The sequence below is a fragment of the Eurypyga helias genome, unplaced genomic scaffold, assembly GCF_000690775.1.
Source record: "Eurypyga helias isolate BGI_N326 unplaced genomic scaffold, ASM69077v1 scaffold22922, whole genome shotgun sequence".
Taxonomy (NCBI): Eukaryota; Metazoa; Chordata; class Aves; order Eurypygiformes; family Eurypygidae; genus Eurypyga; species Eurypyga helias.
Genome location: NW_010236888.1, coordinates 78,782 through 97,654, shown reverse-complemented (window position 1 = coordinate 97,654; position 18,873 = coordinate 78,782). Strand labels below are relative to the sequence as shown.

Genomic DNA, 18,873 nt, shown 5'->3' with positions numbered 1-18,873 from the left:
TTCCTCCTTATTTATGACTGCAAGAAATGAAGCCCCTCGTTTTGTCTCCCTTCTTTGCTTTTAGCAGGCAGTTACTTGGGCACAGAGGTGTAAGACTTGCACTACTTTCTTATTTGCCTGCAAAAACCATCACTGTGGAGAGAGAAAATAAATTAACAAGAATTGAGTAAGGAGAGATACAGACAATGAAGTAACTGAGGTGCAGGATGGATCCCAGCAATCTGCGTACAACAGAAAGCGCTGGAACCAGCGAGGTCCCACGCTACAGAGTTGGTGCTAATGTGCAACCCCTTCCCAAGGCCGAGACAAACCCGGTAACGCTGGGAGTGGAACCGAAGAAAAGACGAGCTCACCAGTCTGGTGACATGGCATTGAGTTGCAGTTCATGCAAGACTTTGTCTCGAAGCTGTGTTGACCATTGCCCGAGGGAGCTTGCCGTGTGGTGGTGGCACCACCCAAGCTGTCGGGGCTCAGTCTGTGCTCCACAGAGAGAACCGAGGGGAACGGAGCTCCCTCCACATGCACAGGAAGAATGGCTTCAGCTCAGTTAGTGTTTGGATGGCTAGAAAGAAAGATGGGGCTTGTTTCTTGTGTAAAGGGAAGATTTAATGTTTTCCTTCTGGTCAGGAAGGGAAGGTGACACAGTGGGGGTGATACTCAGTTCTTGGGACTGCTTTGTTTTAATTTCCCTCTGTTCTCCACATGGACAAACATCCATGTCCTAAAGCCTCAGCATCCCGATGCCTGCCTTAGAGGCAACCAGATGGCCATGGAGCACTGACTCCCTCTCACACCTACCAACGGTCTCTGGGGAGGTGAGATCGGATGAACAGCATCCCCTGGGTACAGCCTATCTACCAGTTGTATGGTGGAGATCCCAGGTAAGGAAGCTCTCCACAAGCATGACTGCAAGAAGGGAAACCAGAGGAAGAGCTCTTCATTGCAAGTAAAAAATCCCAGACAACTCCTTCAAAACTAAGTTCTTGCATCGGGGGTTGCAGAACACGAGGAAACAGAATGGAGGAGCCTGCAGTGGGAAAAGGATCCGTCTCCTCCCAGCCCCTTACCTTCAGGGGGCACAGTGAGTGAACTCCTGGGACCGGCCAGTCAGTGGGGGAAATTTGCAGGGTCCTACTGTCTTGAGCCATCTCTTCTAGTTCTGCTGGGCAGCACAGCAGCTCTGGGCTGGGAGAGGTCCTGCGCATGAGAATGCCTTGACATCGTTTGTGAAAAGGTATTTAGTTTAATGCCTCTCTCTCCTGTTTTCTTTCTGCTGGTTTTGTTCTGTACTGAAACACTAAGCAGACAGACAAGATGTGACAAGAGGCTACGTAAGGCTCACTGCTTTCAAACGCCTACAGAACCGTATGTAGTTGCCAGTACAAGCACCTGAACTGGCTGACCAGTGAGAACGGGTGAAAAAGCAAGCAGAGGCAACGCACCAGTGCAGCAACAGCAAGCCCCAGTTCTTTCACACAGCCGTCTGGTAACAGTGCAGGGTGCGATCTGTCGCGTGCCTACGGTGTCTGAAATAGTTCCTTATCCTTCGGCCAACAAAACACAGCTCCAACAGGGGATTTCCTCTCGTTCCTGCGAGCGCATCTTACTGCTCATGGCTAACAATGCCCTGAAAAACCCACAGAAGACCACGCTTTTTGTCATTAATATGATCTTTAATAAATGGAATAATGCACCATTTTACAGCAAGCCTTTTCTTTTAGACCTAAAGAATAGCCTTTTAAATGTTCTTATCCAATGTCTCTGTATCAATACAATCTCTTTATTTAGGTTTATATATAACAAAGCAATTCTTACAAGTATTCATAGAAAACTCTGTAGTGGCTTTAACAATGTCAGCTTTCATAGTGGCATCCACGGATGATTAAAAAAACAAAAATTAGCTTTTTATTTCATACTCGCACTGTTCCATGAAACACAACTTATACAGCATAGCAAGGGTATTGGGCAGCTTATACAAAAGAAATAAGTGAAAGCAATTATTTATAAATTCATACATGATATTTCCTCAGTCATTTGAGAGAAAAACCAAAAATACCCGTTAACAAGAGGGTTCTGATGAGACTCCGTATTCCAGGGTTTCTCCCCCCCTTCCCCAGAAAAGCTCGCTCAGAAAGTAATGCTCTCTTTGCAGTCTTTCATAAGGAAAATGGCAGTTTCACATCTCATTTCAGCTTCTACAGAAGACCAAACCCTAGAAATCAGTCTTTGCCGCGTTCATTTTCCTCTTACACTGCATTTGGGGGGAAAATAATCAACAGCGATTGTAAAATACGATTCCAGCTTATATAAATGTGAATAGAGCACACTCTCCTCTAGAGACAAAAAGCAGACAAGAAACATTACATACAAACCTTCTTAAATACATTTCAACAGTGGGAAAGGGAGAAGAGTCACAGATCAGGAAATTCAAAAGTGACAAACAAAAGTCAGCTCGAACTTGGACCTGCCTGTTTCTGTGTTCTTGTGACTTTTTACAGCCTACAGAAACAGTAACTATTTCCTTTCCTTCTGAATGAACAAGATTGAAGTGTGATACCTCACGGCACGGTTCTGAAGCACAAAAAAAAGTCAACCAAGTGCTCTTATAATAAGCCTCACACATTTTTGCTCTGTCTCCAAAATAAGTGAAGAGGCTACAAAAATTGACTTTTGGGAGGCCGTAAAACTAGGAAGTTACAAAGGCTTTAAAAGAGTGACCAGGCAAGATGCTATGCCCCTGACAGACGTACGCTCCTGTAACAAGAACTTGGAATAAATCCTTCCTCACCGTGAGGGTAAGTGTGTCCGTTGAAGCATGACGTATGCACTGAATTAACCACCTTGCACATTCACACCACTGCCCATCAACAGGCTGTTAAAAATAGCTGACAGTTACGTTATAAATGAACGTTAACTCTGACTAGCTCCTGCTTATTATGCACGTCTGTTCACCCACAGTGAAATAAATAGAAATGGCCATAATTCATATTAGTAATGCACCACAGCAGCCACGAAATCAGACCTGCACGAAGCCCAGATCAAGGGCTTTGGCGTAGCTGAGGATTTTCCACTCCCCCCGGCGCAGTTCCCCTCCTTGCCAACACCCACCGCTGCAGGGGTACTGACCAGCCCGCCAGCCCCAAGCCAGGCAGCAGCTAACACCCCCAAGACCCCAGCAGCCAGGGTTCGCCCACGTGGGCCCACATTCCACCTTCGCTCTCCCCAGCCTAATCCTCGCAGGAAACCTTTAAGGCCGCTGCAGCAGGACCCAACCCTCTGCTGCTGGGATTCACTGGCAGACTGGCCCTCGGCTTCAACAGCATCCGCCTCAGGCGCTAGCGACCAGATGTTCATTCCCCCAGATGTGTCTGCCAAACCCACCTCCCATCCCGGGTCGCAGGAGTCCCTAAATCTGTTACCTGCAGAAGTGGAAGTTCTGCTACCAGTTTTAGTCAGCTCAGAAGAAAGCTCAAGATGAGAAATCTGATTTGTTATTATTTCACATCAAAACTGAACCTGCTTGAGGGAGGGATCGAAAAAGGGGTGTATTCTACAGCTACAGTTTTATATGATGATACAGAAGCCTAAAACGTAATTGGATTTAATGGAATAAACCACTGTGTTTAACTGGCAACCACACACGTAACTACAGCCACTGCATAAAAAGGCGTTGTAAAAATTACCATCTATTAAGTATTTGGGGTTATTTTTTAATTTATAGGAGAGGTACCTTAAATTACTCGGCTTCAGACAACGTTTGGCATGTGCATTCCCAGCTTTCTCGCTCTCTCTCACAAACCCATTCCAGCTAAACAGCCAGTGACCAGTCTGTCACGGGCCATCCTGCGCTACTGGACGGTGTGTCACAGCGTGAGCCCAGTTTCAGTGACGCGCCAAAGGCAGCTTCAAAGTGCCACATGGGAAGGAACATGATACCTGCCACCAGTGCTACCGTCTGATGCTGCTCCTCACAGAACTTCATCCCGAAATTTATGCACAACATACCTATGCATCTAAATACAGAGTTTACATAAAAAAGATGCATTTGGCTTCACTGCAGTATGTATAGCGTTTTCACTTCAGAAAGGCTTAGCGTTGAACAAAGAATAATACGCGCAGTAAAGAAAGGTTAAGTAGTTACCTGTTAAAATGGATGGTGGGAGACCAGACAGAAGACCATCAAATAATCCAAATGTATGCAGAATACTAGATGCCAAGCCTATCATCCCGCTTCTCAACATTCCATTTCAATTTTCTTTGATAAGATGCTCCAAATGTGCCAGTCAGACATCGGGTCACGTATACGCTACTGTGCCCAGCAATTACTGTTTTTATGACTTGAGAGCAGCCTGTTTAGGCAATGAGAACGGCCATCATTTTTATACAAGTAAAAATTGCAGGATAATTAATTTCTCCTGTATGTGAATTTTAAAATTCTCCCTAATTAGGCTGGAACGTTCCGTAATAACGTTTCAATGGCAGAATGTCTGTGGCCTTTTCAGTGTTTTCCATGAAAGAAAACTGCAATCTGAACACAAACTCAGTAATGTTAGATAAGTGGACTGGGTTTTTTTTAACATTTAAAAAAGGAACCTCATCAGAGCAAAATGCAGTGAACACTGAAACTATGGCATATGCAATGTATACCTATATATTTCTAAAGTAACAACTTTGGCCCAATAATCTATTCCATAAAAATACAGACCTTCCTTATTCTCCTTTCTGAGGCAGGTAGGGTTTACAGTTTCATTTTGAGGAAAGCTGGCAGGTGGGAAGACACGTACTTTCTAAATGTATTTATAAGGTGGGCTGTGTTGTTTGCTTCCTGAAACCTGCCAGCATCCATCTTGCACTGTTCTTCGTCCCCAGCGTAACGAACAACATGAGACCGTGTTGCCTTGGAAAATGAGGTAATCTATACGGAAACGACTCGAATGAAAGGCAGTAAGAAAGCAAAACACAAACAGGCAAGTTCTTTGTTTCTGGGAATATTCCAATGATGATTCTATCAATTGTTTTCTTTTAAATTAGCAATTCCTTTACCTTTAGCTGTGCAATTTTTAAGCGCAACTTTGAGTTTCAAGAACGGCATTTTCAATACTGTTTAGCACATGAAGCTGTAGAGCATTGTAAGTAAGTGCGGGGTAAGTGTTGGAGATCATCTGACTTGTAAACGTCAATTTTAGAAGAAAATTAATATATGAGGCACATCTGTTCAAATGGCTGGGATTCACATCCTAAAAACCATGTTGGAGAGTATCTCTTATTACAGGAAACAGAAAAGGAGAGAATGCGTTAACCTAAGCAAGTCTTCTGGCTTCTACTAGCAATCATTTTCTAAAACCAGTAAGATTTTAGATTTTGGCTTATATGTACAAACACCACAAATGTTTGCTCTAATGTTTTACTTGCATTATACATTATAAATTACCATAGCAAATATTCTACTGTTGCCTATTTGACAGTGGCACGATTCATAGGTATTTACACTATCATTCTATTTTGATTTTGCTGTATTTATCTTGTCTGCAATATACATGAGAAATTGATAGAAAATTATAAACTTTCATTATCCTTTTTTCTTTCAAACAAACCAGACAAAAACACCTCCACCACCAAAAAGCCCACAAAGAAACAAACCACATTTGTCTCCCCTGATTATAGTACACGTATCCGCTATCCATGCGTCTGGTCTGTCGAATTCTCTCTCTTGCACGTATTTCATTTGGGTAAGGTGATTCCCCACGGTATGAGATACAACTCAATACCATTTCATTTACAGAGAATGGGTTCTGTGGAGACTGAACTCTGTGCTGGGAGCAGAAAAAGGGCATTACTAAATTAAGCATTACAACCAAACTGCTCATCTCACCTCATCTAGCTGTGCAGAATTACAAGTTTTGGTACCTACTTAAGAGTTTGACTAGCCTTTAGAAATAAATAGTTTTTCTCTACTTAATCTAGAAGGTATTTTGTGATAAAGTACATATTTCTGCGATGTTACAAATTGTATTAATCCATAGTAGATCACAAAGCCAGTGCTTTCTACTAATTAAAACTCATCCCAAAGGCAAGTGATAGAAATAAAGGAAACGAAACTATTATGTGTACTTCCAGAACATTTAAGGAAAACTGCAGAACATTTTCATCTGGTACTAAAATGATTTTGACTGCATTAAGCACAAAGAAGTTGGATTTCTTACAAAGGACTGGCCTGAAAAGGAAGGCTAGAAGACTGGTGCAAATCTGCCTCAGCAGAAAGCAGCAGTAGTCAGAGCAAATAACTTTTCTCTCCCCAGAGTGTTTCAAGTTAGATAAGAGCGTCCTAAATACGCTTTTCAGCCCACATTCTGAAATGCTGATGGATGATACATGCAAGGCAAAGCAAAAAGTCATTGGGAAAGGAGTGAAGAATCTTCAATATTTGTGATACGGCGATCACCAAAACCCAACATACCCGACTTCAAATGGAGACGCAAAGAGAAGAAAAGAGAAGAAAACCACAGCCAGCACTATGAGCAGAATGCCAAAAATTCTGATTCAGGTCCTGAAACCCAGCTGAGCAACTGGCAGGTTTTCAACATCTGGGATGCGAGATTGCAGCAGATGGAAGCTGGGGACTGCATTAAAAGTAAAACCAGAGAAAGGCTGTATTTTGGAGAGGGGAGATCTAACTGTGTATTTATACAGGCGGATAACGGAATTACGCCTCAGAGACGAGAGGTGCTACTTGAACTGGTGCTGAAAGAGCAGAGGGAGCCCAGAATGGGTCTCACGGCCTGTATTTCTACAACTACACTTAATCACAGCCTGGACTTAGAGAGTTATTTCTTGGAGATATCTAGGAGAATCTAAGAAACATTAAGAAGGCATTACAAGAGAAAATCATAGCAATCAAGCATAAACAAGGGAGTTTGTGAAACGGCAAGAATCAGATGTAGGGAGGCATATATTATGCTAGTTATATCATCAGATATAGAAGAACAGGGTTGGCAAGGTTTACCTCAGGGGGAAAAAATAATATAACAGCAAGGAAACAAATGAGCTTGAAAGCAGAGAGCATCTGTTTCAGTCAGCTGAAAGGAGACAGGCCGGGGGAGGCAATTGTTTGCTGCCAGTATCCTGCCATAGGAGTTTGGCAGGCTGACTGAATAGATTTTCTTTCTTTGAACATCACCAGTTTTCAGATACAGTGATAAAACTTTACTCAGTACCAAAGACTGACAGGTGTTACATCTTTTTTTTATCTAAATTGCTTTTACTGAAGTGTTTTTAATCAGAAAGACTATTTCTCAGGTGGAAGGAGGACCTGACCAATAAGGAAATTAATTATCTTTCAGTAGACAGTAAAAACAATCATTCTAAAAAAAGGTACAGCTTCCTTGCGAGGGTGAGAACAGATTTATGTCAATAGGTAGTACATTCGTGTTCACCGACACCTAATCCCCACATGCACACAGACTGAAAGGGTCTAAGCAGAGGGAAAAACCCCCAATCCTCCCCCGCAAACACTCATAACCATGAATGTTAAAAGCATGCAATAATTTTTAACAAGATGAATGAGGGGCTCTAAAAACTCTGAAGGGAGAATGAGTTTCAGCTCAACTCAGCAACAACAGTGAATTAGGATGCACCCACCTACCTGCGTAAGTCATCAGGCTGATCTTGCCCCAGACTGTCTGCAAGGAGGTAAATCAGCAAAGATTTGTGACTCGTCACAACACTGTTTTGTGCCACGTAAGATTCATGGTTTTGACTCTGTGTAACCAAAATAGGTTTGCAACCCGTCTTCACTACAGCTTTTGATGGTTATTAACATTTCTGAGTACAATGTGGTTTTTGGTGTACATCATTCGTGATCTAGGTAAGGTCTTACATAAATCCAGGGGGTGAAACTGCACACAAAAGAAACCTGAAAAAATGGCTGACATTGTTTCCTTACATTTGTTCAACATTTTGTTACTCGGAACTTCACAGGCTGGCATCTACTGCTATAAAGGAAACACATTGTGATTTGGAAGGATCAAAGGCAAGGTACTGATCTCAAATTTTTCATTGTTGTTCTTTCTTTTTAAAAGCCCTTTCAAGCTGGGGAAAATTCATGCATTGTCACCTCAGAGCACAATGTGATAGAGGCAGCTGCTTCAAGCTGGCTACGGTGTGCAAAGTTCACTGTCGTGACTGGCTGACTGCTCAACTGTCAGGGAAAAATTAACAAACACAAAGAGGGGAACATGTGGCAGTTTTAGAAACACACTTTTCAATAAAGCATACTGTGAACTCTAGACTATTGCACATTTCAACATGACAAGAAAAACTGGGGGTTCAAAAGAGAATACACTTTGTAACATAGAAATATACAGACTAGCTTGTGCACAGAAATCAAAACATGGTTACAAGACACCACTTCAGTCAAACCTGTCTTATAGTCTGCTTACGATCTTAGTGACCTTAAGGAACTGGTCCAAACTGATTATCAGCAATACCTTTTTTTGTTACTTTTTTTAAAAAAATATTTTGAGACCACATTTTTGATACACATATATATATTCCGTGGTCAAAACAGACAGACTTAACTTTAGCGATACTAAATAAAAGTGCAAAAACGTTCAAAAAATAAACCAAAATAAAAAAATATGGAAGCATAAGCTAAAAATTTTCTGCATAGCTGAAATCTATTTAAAGCGAGTCCTTGGTAGGGGTTGCTGACAGGAGGAAAAAGCAGTTTTTTAAAATGTCTTCTGCATGTTTGTTTCAAATAATGCAAAAAAAAAGGTCATTTGTGGGCCTGGGAAGGATTTCACAGGCAGTTCACTCCGGCGTCCTTAGATACCATCGTGGTGGCAGTGCCTCCTTCCGCAAGGTAAACAGCAGTGCTGGATTTGGAGTGAACTGCCCGGTCGCTGCCGTTATTGTTGACTTCGCAGTGCAGCGGCTCAGTGGAGATGACCCACGTTGAAGGACGCCACCGCTTAAGCGAGTATGGAGTTTTCACACGTTTCTTGATCTTTTCTCCTGAGCCCGATTTGCCATCCTGTGAGGAGTCACCTACTGAAAAGAAAAAAAAAAAAACAAACGCAAACAAAAAACAAAAACAGAGTAGAAAATAGTATTACGACGAAGGTAAGATTAGACTGGAGAGTCCAGGGTTGTTACTCATGCAAAACAGAACAAAAGAACAAAATCTGGTTACGCAAAAGCGACTGTGTGGCAGAGGCACGACAGGTGTATCAACCACAGTAGCTGCCACTAAAACAAGGGGTCAGATTCTGTTCTCTGTCATAAATTACTTCAGTGAAGTAATTTGTGTTACCTTGAATGCACATTGGCATCAAACAGCAGAATCAGCATTAGACATTTGAGGGGCTTTTGCAATCATAGTATCTTAAATTACCTGTAATGGGAGGTACAAAACAATGTCGCTACTACAGGACGGCAAAGGCTACACTTTTAATAGATAATTAAACCATAGGTCCCCTCATCCTACTGCAGCTGGCAAAGCACTTCACCCGGAGACAACACGCTCCATTCTCTCTTAACATCCTAAGTCGGGATTTGGGACACTGGGTTGTGAGACTGGCAAAACCAACTTTTATCGTGGTAAAGCTTGAGCAGAAACAGTAGAAAACTGATTGTTAAAACCTTTCATGTCACATAACCTTCAAACCCTTTAACTTAACCTTCAATTAAAGAAAGTTACTGCACTAATCTTTTTTCTTTCCCTCAATAAGATTTCAACTCAAGTCAACATGTTAAGACAAAAATTAAGGTTTCCTACTTAAAAGGAAGGCTTAAAACATCCCGGTGCTGAATATTCAACTACATTTCTTGAAAGATATGTTCTGCTTTGTTTCTAATCCTTTTCCTTCCAAACATGCCTGGCACTCCAGGTTATTTCACTAGGATCACAGTGTCTGTCTAAACATAGTCAGTGGTTTGCAAGCACCTTTCAAAGCCTACAGTGCGTTCTAGAAATAGATTCTCTTGGAAACGCACACTAGGAAGCCTCTCCAGCAGCTCCAGCAGGCCCAGAGACAAACTCAGAGGAAGTACCTCATCTGCCTACGTGATTACATTGTAGCCACTTAAAAATCTCTGGCTGTAAAACACTTAAGGCAGTTATTCTGAAGGAGTCTATTAAAACTGATTCCTTCTCTAACTACTTTGATTAGTTTTTAATATGCACATGATAAGCTGACGAAGGATTGCTGTACGTTTTGGAGCTCAGACAGCAGAATACAGAAGGGCTGTTCCTCTGCCTAGGCTGGGCTGATACAGTAAAACCAGCTGCTTTAAAAGCAATGAAGCATATAAATAGCTATTATAATAAATTATTTTAATGAACGCATCTTAGAGCCAGCTACTCTTCAGAGAATGAGGAAAAATAAAGAAGGTATCATGTGTCCCTGAAGGAAGAGCTGGGAAGTTTTTCAATACGCTTCGCAGCTGCCAAGGTAGGTGCCTTGCAAGGAATGATGAAGTCAAAAATGACTCCCTTCTTAGGGTCAGAGCAGACAGGTTATAAAGGGACAGATTTATTCCAGGTATGTGGAAGGGAGATCGTGAACTAATGCGCTGTGCTGATGGAGACAGGACTTTATCGACACGATTGAAATTGTGCTGAGAGAAATTAAATTTGTATGGGATTTAGTAAGTAAGCTTGCTAAAGCTGAGCAAAGGGAGGGACAGGAGAGACGAGTACTTTCTATTCAAGCAAATATACATAGTTAATAAGTAACAAAGCGTCAGTGAGACTGTCCAAGTCCTGCAGGCACTTACACTGCGTACTACTGCTATCCAAACTGTTTGTGGCTGATAGATCCAGCGAATTAGGCCTCTGTGCTCTTCTAGTCTGGGTCTGCCCAGGATTTCTCACTATGTTCTGCATACTGACTGTAGCTGTGTCTTGCACTGGACACGGGTTACTGTTGTTGTTATTGGCGTTGGTTCGGCCGCCATCCAGCGGTCGCTCTCTCCTGTCTACTAGGCGGTCCAGAACACCTTCGTCATGGCCAACCTGCTGCTCCCGCCTCAACAAGGGTTCATGCTCATCAGGGCTCGAATTAATATTCAGCCGACTATCCTCTCCACTGAACTGGTTCTGAAGCATTTCCTGGGCCCTCTGCGCTACCGAACTGGCTGTCTGGCCAGACGGCACGGTGCCATTGGCGTACTGGGTTGTGCCAGCATGAGAGTTTATGCTGTGGCTTCTCCCAGCCACTCCATTCATGGTAACTGTCACGACATGAGGTTCTGCAGCATTGATAGTGTTCATCTTGGCAACGCCTGTTTCCACTTGCTTCAAGTTTGATTTGTGCTTGCCACCAAATTTTAACCGTGGCTCCTTTGTTGAATTTTTGGTGTTTAGGGGGAGGCTAGTGGGCCTCTTCGGAAGGTTCTGTTGCTTGGGCAGAGGATAGACCTGAGCAGATGGGACATCTGGAATCAAACATGCTTGACCATTGCCAGCTTGTGTCAAGTCCTGTTGTCCTGTCACCTCTACTGCAAGTTTTATCAGTGGATAAAGCAAGCTGGAACTAGTGCTGCTGAGAGGATCTGGCCCGCTAAACTGCTTAAGCGAATGTTCCATCAGATTCTCATCAGAGCTTTCTTTCAGGTTCTTATCCACTTCTTTTGGATCCAATTTATTTGTCTCCAAGTCCTCCTCTGTTAGCTGCAAGCAAACAGGGGTGGGCCCACCTGGCTGCATGACACTTGTAGTGTGCAAGTTTGTTTCATCCGAATAAGGCATCTCGGATATGGTGGTCATGCCAGTGCTAGGAGTGAGGCCAGTGGTATTGGTGGTGGTCGTATTGGTGGACAAACTGGTGACACTTGTCTCAGGACTAGGGATGCGAGCTTGTGCTTGTTGCCGCTCGTAGTTAATGGAGTTTCTGTTCTTCTCCCCTGAAGTCAATGGTGTAGAGGACATCGAATGTTCAGAAGAAATGTTCTTCACGATGCTGTCAGTGTGGTGGATTGAATCTTCAATGTAGGAAGAGGAAGAGTAATCTGGATATGGCCTTATCTTTGACACACGCCGATGATGCGACAGATTCCTTTAAAAAAAAAAAAGTGGTATTAAGATCATATATGTAAAAATCACCTCATATTATAAAGCCCCTCATTTAAGAGAGCTGAATGTCTGTCCTTTCATGCATAAACTAGGGGCAGATACAGTACAAACCAAGATAGTTCAGTAACTTCCTTGAAAAATCCTGGGTAACAGGAAGATGTTTTTACTAGGACAGCGATTTTGTCATGGATCTTATTTACACAACTAAGTCGGGTAACAGCAGTTTTCTTCTATTTGTCCAACATGCTCTTTGTCCAGTTCACTGCTAAGGTACTGCTCTAGCTGCAGAGAAGTGATGCTGAAGGTCGGGCAACAAGAACTCCACACACAAGATGGAGAAAGTGATGCTGGGAAAAAGTCACAAGGTTCTAAACAACGAAAAATCTATTATTTTAACTATTTATGTATTCTATGATTTGAACATCATTTCTTTCATTACAATAAACACTGCCACGTACAGCAACATTACTCTTCTCTCAAATCCAGATTTCTAGCTTATACTATTAAGTACTAATGTCAGTTCTGCAAATTCTCACTCCCTCTGATCATACCTAAGCAGAGAATGCACAGCATCTCTCTCTCTTCCTGGGGTCAGAATAACAATGGCTTAAACAACGGCCCTGCGGTTCTTTAACTGAAAAGCTACCGGTCTGAGACTCAGCGATTTCCTGAACTCATGTTGCCTGCAAACTCAGATTTTAGAAGAACATTTTAAATGGAAGTTTTACACATCATTTACCAAGAGTCCTTAAAGAATTCATTGTCATGTCCCATCTCTGCAAGCCTGTTTGAAACATTTGCCTAAGTTCAGTTTAAAGGGTCCCTCTGTAAGAAGAACAGCTGTTTACATAAAAGGTGTCTGAATTCTGGGGACACACCGGAGGTCTTCAAAGCACACCTTAAAACCACAAGCAGTCAGGATCGCATCATACAATACCCATACGCAGCCTAGCTCACGGGTGCAGACTGAAGTGAGCAATGTGCTCTCGCTTCCTTCCTGGAGTGAGCTGAGCGCTGCGCTGGGCATTCGCTGCGGGCCAAAAGCAGACACTTTCTCTTCTTACCGCTCGTTTTGCATGGCAGTTGACATAGGGTTGACCGTTGGGCTAACTGATTTATTTCTTTCCCAAATCATCATGAGTTCTGCCATCCTCTCCTCAGCACACTGCGCTGTTAATCGAGCTTCAGCGTCTTGATCCCAGCAGTCTTCAATCGTTTCTTTAAGTGACCTCACAGCCTGCCAGGAGACAAAAAACAAACCACTAGACCTTATATTATTTTACCTTTATATTGTGCTTCTAATTTACTGCTTTATGGCAGCATTCTGTATGCATGGAAACAGCCACAAGCTGGTGAGAAACAGAAACAGAAGATACACAGTTTTATTCAAAGAGAGTTGAAGGAAGACAGTTATTTAGGAAAAGCTACATTCCCCATTGCCCACACAAGCCTCAGCCAGCCCTCTCTGCGGTGCGCAAGCTGAACTCACTCCCTGCCTTACAAAGGCTGTGTACTAAGGGTTGATGATGTGCTGGAGATGCTGTCATTGTTATCCTCACAATTCAGCTAACGGTCCCTGCCTTGCTTCCCTGCCCTCTATGCAAATAGCACGGCCTTGCTCAATCCGTCATGCCTTTCTTCCTCTGTTCTGTACTGTAACGTCGCAGTGCCTCACACCACCAGCGAATTTGTCTGTGCTAGGGGAGGAGATTGTTGCTGCCCTTGTTTTACAGATGGAGAAACACTGGCCCTTGCTGCCACTCCATGGCCCATGGACAGGGTACGGTTTGCCAGAACATCTCACATCTACAGCCCAGCTTTAACCCCTCCAGCACTGATGAGCATGCGGAGGCCCAGCTGGGCACTGAGGCATGCAGTGGGCCACGCTGATGGCCTCTGTGCCAGACCTGCCACCTTCACTTCTGGCAGTGAAAGCCAGGGCTAGCTGCACGCTAGCCAAGAGCTCCTCGCCCGCAGTGCGGGCTCCTGGCATCGCTTCCATCTGGCAAGTCCCTGCTGCTCAGTGATGCAGCTCTGGCTGCACAGGTGGGGATAAGCTCCACGAAAAGAGATCTTTTATCTCCCTTCCCACAGTGGATCGAAGAGGGCTAAGCAACCACACTCCTCTCCGCTGAGGGACACGAGTCAAAGCACCCTCAGGGACATGGCAGGATAGTGCACTGGATCCGTTTTCTCTCCTAGAATAAAAAGCCTTAATTCGGCTGTTGTATCAAAATTGTGACTGAATCAAGCCACCCCTCTCAGTGGGCAACACCCTGATCTCTTGTCCTGCCCCACTGTAAGACTCTCCCCTACAGGTTTCACCAGCAGTAAATTCAATCAGTGTATAATTTAGTATTGTGTCTCTTCTAGCAGATCTTTTCCTTCTGATGGTTTAAGGGTCATGAAAGGAGCACAGCAATGACTGTACAGGTAGTCAACTAAACTGAAGTTCTAGAGCTTCACGTTTACCGCAGTAACGTGTTTTCTGTTAATTTCACTTTCAGAGAGTTCTATACTAAAATGCAGTATTTAGAAGTCCTAGCACTCATAAAAAAGATAGAGGGGACAGGAAATCACAGAACGGTTTGGGTTGGAAGGGTCCTTAAAGACCATCCAGTTCCAACCCCCCTGACATGGGCAGGGACACCTTCCACTAGACCAGGTTGCTCCAAGCCTCGTCCAGCCTGGCCTTGAAGACGGCCAGCGTCCTTCAGTCCTCACTTCTGCCCTCACCTCTGCCGTCAAGCTTGGGCCCTGCTCTGGCAAATGAGAGGAGAATGCTGCTAATATCCCAGCTCGGTTTACAGCCCTTATCTTATGCCCATCATCTGCTCAGACTGTTGACACACGCTGTGTAAAACAATACAGCTAATCAAGGTCTGTATCGTAACACGTGTTCAGGAAGCAGACTGAGACTGCATAGGTAATCATAAATTTAGGATTCAGCATCTTTTCGGTGCCTTAATTATGTGACCTAAAAACCAAATCATTGCTTTTTATTTGTATTTCTCAGATGAAAAGGGCAAATACATTTCTCTAATACATGAATTTGCATAAAAGTGTTATAACCCAACATGTCAGCACAGCTTTAAATAACAGACAATAGTCTTTTATCCCATGCATCAGATGCAGGTTAGGACCTGGGTTTACAGGTTACAGGTGGTTTATTTATTCTTCTTTTCTCTTAAAGCAGTGGTATAGGTCCATCCTTAGAGCTGAACTATCCTCACCATAATTCTGAACTTTTGCAAAAAGATTAGTGACAACACAAGGAATGTGTTAGGCAGTTTAAATACGGGGATCGCTACGAGCTCAGTGTCTAATAATGCTGGAGCCTACCAGCTTGTTAGAACGTAATCAACATTTAAAACATTAGTCCGCAATCCAAACCAAACCAAACCTTCTTGAACTGTTTTAGTTGTAACTGCCTTCAGAAACAGCTGTCAATTTTGGTTCTTCTAACACTGCATTTGCCAACATGGCCATAGTTAAAACAGTTGTGGCTTGATTTCCTATATAATTTGGGCATGGATTTTTTTTTCCCTTCCCCCTTCCCTCCCACCCCCCAAGACAGGCTGGCCAAAACTGTGTAATAAAAGAACTCCTCCATGAAGCTCTCAACTCAGTCACAACATGTTTTACAACAGTGTTCATACTGGAGGCTATGCTCCTCTCTGACACGATTTCGTACATATTCACAAGTACCAGCACAGATGGGGCCTTAGGCTTCCCATTATCTGCACAGGAGCTATGTACTTATCAGCTACCAAAGTCTCTGACGATTGAAGGGCATAATTTAAGTAAGAGAATAACTAGAAGTATCTTTTTAAGTAAGAGTCAAATACCCCATTTTCGTACTCTCAATCAAGCTATTGAGCTTTAGGAAGTTACCATGTATCAGGTGGAACCCAGTAAGTGTTTGCATTTCACTTTGCTTGTAGTAAGAGACGAACCGCCCCCTAGGCCAAGGGGGTTCGCATTACCTCACGGCTGCTGCAGATGAAAGCAAGCACACAGACTCTTACCAGAGTTCAGCCGACTTGCCCTAACTTGTTGGCCTGCAGCAGCAAGCAAGGCTCTAAGCCACAGCTATACTAATTCAAAACAACACACAACATTACTATGTTTATGGTCTTGAAAATAAAAATTGCAGATCAAATGAAGCCATATGAAATTTCTAATGTAGCTGTAGTGAAAGGATCGCTAGGAGCTGTAGCCTCTGCAAGTTCGGAGGATACACAACTTCAGATAAAGCTTAGTCCAATGTTTATAGATTTTAGTTCTTGAAGAGTATTTACATTTTTGCCAACTGTTTCAGGGTGTTGCTGGCTTTTAAGATGTCAAAAGGCAGAAAACCCTTTATGTTTCTCATCCAGAGCATGCATAGGCACTTCATGTGTCATGCTACAGGCACTAACAGTGACCCTAACAAGTTATCGCCTGTGTACCACACTTCAGCACGCCATAATGATGACAGTATTTTTCCTTAAAAGAAACCTAGCTCTCATGTCAATGGCTTTTTGAAAACTCAATTCCATAGTTAAGAAGTCCAGAAAGAAGCAGCTCCCAATCCTTAAATACTAACAAAAAATTTAAAGAAAGAACATATTCGAAAAGTTTGTTTAAAAAGTGAGTACACCCAGTAGCTGGTTAAATACTGTTTCTTTGAAAGTATTCTATCTCACCAGGCTGTTCTCCTTCCACGCTTCTGGGAATTTCGGTCTTTGCTTCTCCCTAGATACCAAGACTTGCATATCTTCAAAAGTGGGATGGTTTCCGACTTCTGTCTGGAAAGCCATCTGGTACTCTGGCACAGATTCCCCTGTTAGCAAAAGAAAAAGAGGGGAACATAAAATAAATGCAGGTTTAAAGGCAGAGCAAGGGCTTTCAGGTGAGAAACGGTAGTATCAGAGTTGCTCTCCACTTTCCCCCAAAGTCTATCTTCACAAAAAGAGTTGAATTAACTGCAAATTAATTAAATGTTGTTCCACAACCTCTCACAGAGGAGCATCTTCCAACTCTGCTGGCTGCGTGGCACATTCGGAACGTCTTAGGGCCTGAGGGTGACACTAATTTCTGTGGACGGTCGCTGACTGAATGCATTCATGTACTTGTTTGGGAGGAAGCCCAGGGAGATTACACGTCTCTGCACACGAAGTGTGGCTGTTTGGCTACAGAGGGAATGCTGCATGTCAGACTAACTCTGCATGCTGTATCTTGGGACAAAAGTGGTGGTTGTGACACAATCTCATGTGATAAATTTTAAAAGTCTACTTCCTCTTGTTTTATGTTACAGGTGTGGAGGATTTCCCTGAATTTTCAATGTCACTAGCATAAACAAAAGCACAACTTACTAAAGGCTAAATTAAATCACAGCACTTTCCCATCCATTGTTTCATGAGCAAAGTCTGAAAGACACTTCAGGCACTTCTGTCAGTTCCTAAGAGCGGAAGTACTGCCCTTGCCATCAGCTCATCCCAGGACGAGCCATGGTTCACAAATACACTGTACTGACAGCAAGCGCCTTGAACGCTAGATGGCACCGACTTAATGGCAAACACGAGTGAGACAATTATTTCCCTTCTTCACTTAAAAAGCTACGGCTAGGGAGTACCTTTGGTTGCGGACGTGTGCTTTTTCCAGTTCTTTTAGTTACCTGGGAAGAGGTCTGTACATCTCATGAATATCTCCCAGTAGATAAGGCCTAGCGCATACATATCTACTTGTTTCAAAGCAGATTCACAGTCCCTCAAGTTCACTGCTCCTTCAAGCACTTCTGGGGCCATGTAGCGGATTGTACCGACCTGGAAAAACATAAAATCAAAGCTTCAAATCAGGAAGCAGTTTCCAAATTCAATGTATTACCGAGATTCGTTTTCTTTAATACCCTACTTCGTTATTTTCTACTGTTAAGGAAAAGGCAGTTCTTTTCTAATCAATGTCCTCAGCTTCCAGACTCTTATCGTCATAATAAACCCTTCCCCTACTCTCTAACGTTTTGTATGTAACAAAATAATTTTGCCCCTTACTCCATGTTCTCATACGCAATGTGATATAGCAGAAATGCGTCTGTTTCCTGAAATTACTCTGTAAAACACCAAGGTTTGTATCATAATGGGAGAGGATGCTGCTGGACAAAGAACAGGTTCTTCTTATTCCTGGACTGTCAGCAAAGCTCCCCTTACATCTTCCATGGTCAAAGGTTGTTAACAGCCTTGGAAGATAGCTATTAATTTCCACTAGGAAGTGTGTTCCATTAGAACAATCACTCATCAGTTCTCGTGGGACAGGATTTTGTCACAGGACTAGTCCATATCCCTGCGCTTTCAAACAGCGGTTTCCCTGTTTCTTTGTTCAGTAAGGGGAGATCCAAAAAGAGGACCTATGCACTAGGTGTTGTTAATGTAGCACGTGCTTTCTAAGGGAAGGTGACTAGCACCGTGAAAGACATTCTCTGACTGAAACGTAAGGTTTTCTGTAAAAACACAAAGGTGACAGATGTACTGCACCACTGGGGACTTTCACTCTTCATTTAAAATAGTCTCACCATATTTCAGCAGCCTGTATTCAGGTATCAGTGTATTTATGCTTATCCAAAAAGAGAACAACAGCAACAAAAAGCCCACCCTCTGAATCACAGCATCATAAACAAAGAAAGCTTAAGAAATTAGTTTCTTCTTTCTACCCGGAATCCGTTCTTACCCACTCCCAGCAGATGTTTTCCCAATCTGTTCCTTAGGTTCCCAAAATGATACAAATTCTGTATAGCCTTCCTCAGCAGTCCATTCCAGACC

The 18,873-nt window shown here is 43.0% G+C and overlaps 1 protein-coding gene across 1 annotated transcript in view; it reads right to left on the bottom strand.

Annotated features, from left to right (window-relative positions):
* Positions 1–8,800: 8,800 nt before the first annotated feature.
* BMPR2 (bone morphogenetic protein receptor, type II (serine/threonine kinase)) overlaps positions 8,801–18,873 on the bottom strand; it is a gene marked incomplete at its 5' end in the record, with an annotated part of 47,441 nt that continues 37,368 nt past the window's right edge. Inside the window, 5 exons of the mRNA XM_010147263.1 lie at positions 8,801–9,051; positions 10,780–12,059; positions 13,141–13,313; positions 16,765–16,901; positions 17,736–17,883. Of these exons, the coding sequence (XP_010145565.1) occupies positions 8,801–9,051; positions 10,780–12,059; positions 13,141–13,313; positions 16,765–16,901; positions 17,736–17,883 (1,989 nt within the window). The remainder of the gene's footprint in view (positions 9,052–10,779; positions 12,060–13,140; positions 13,314–16,764; positions 16,902–17,735; positions 17,884–18,873) is intronic.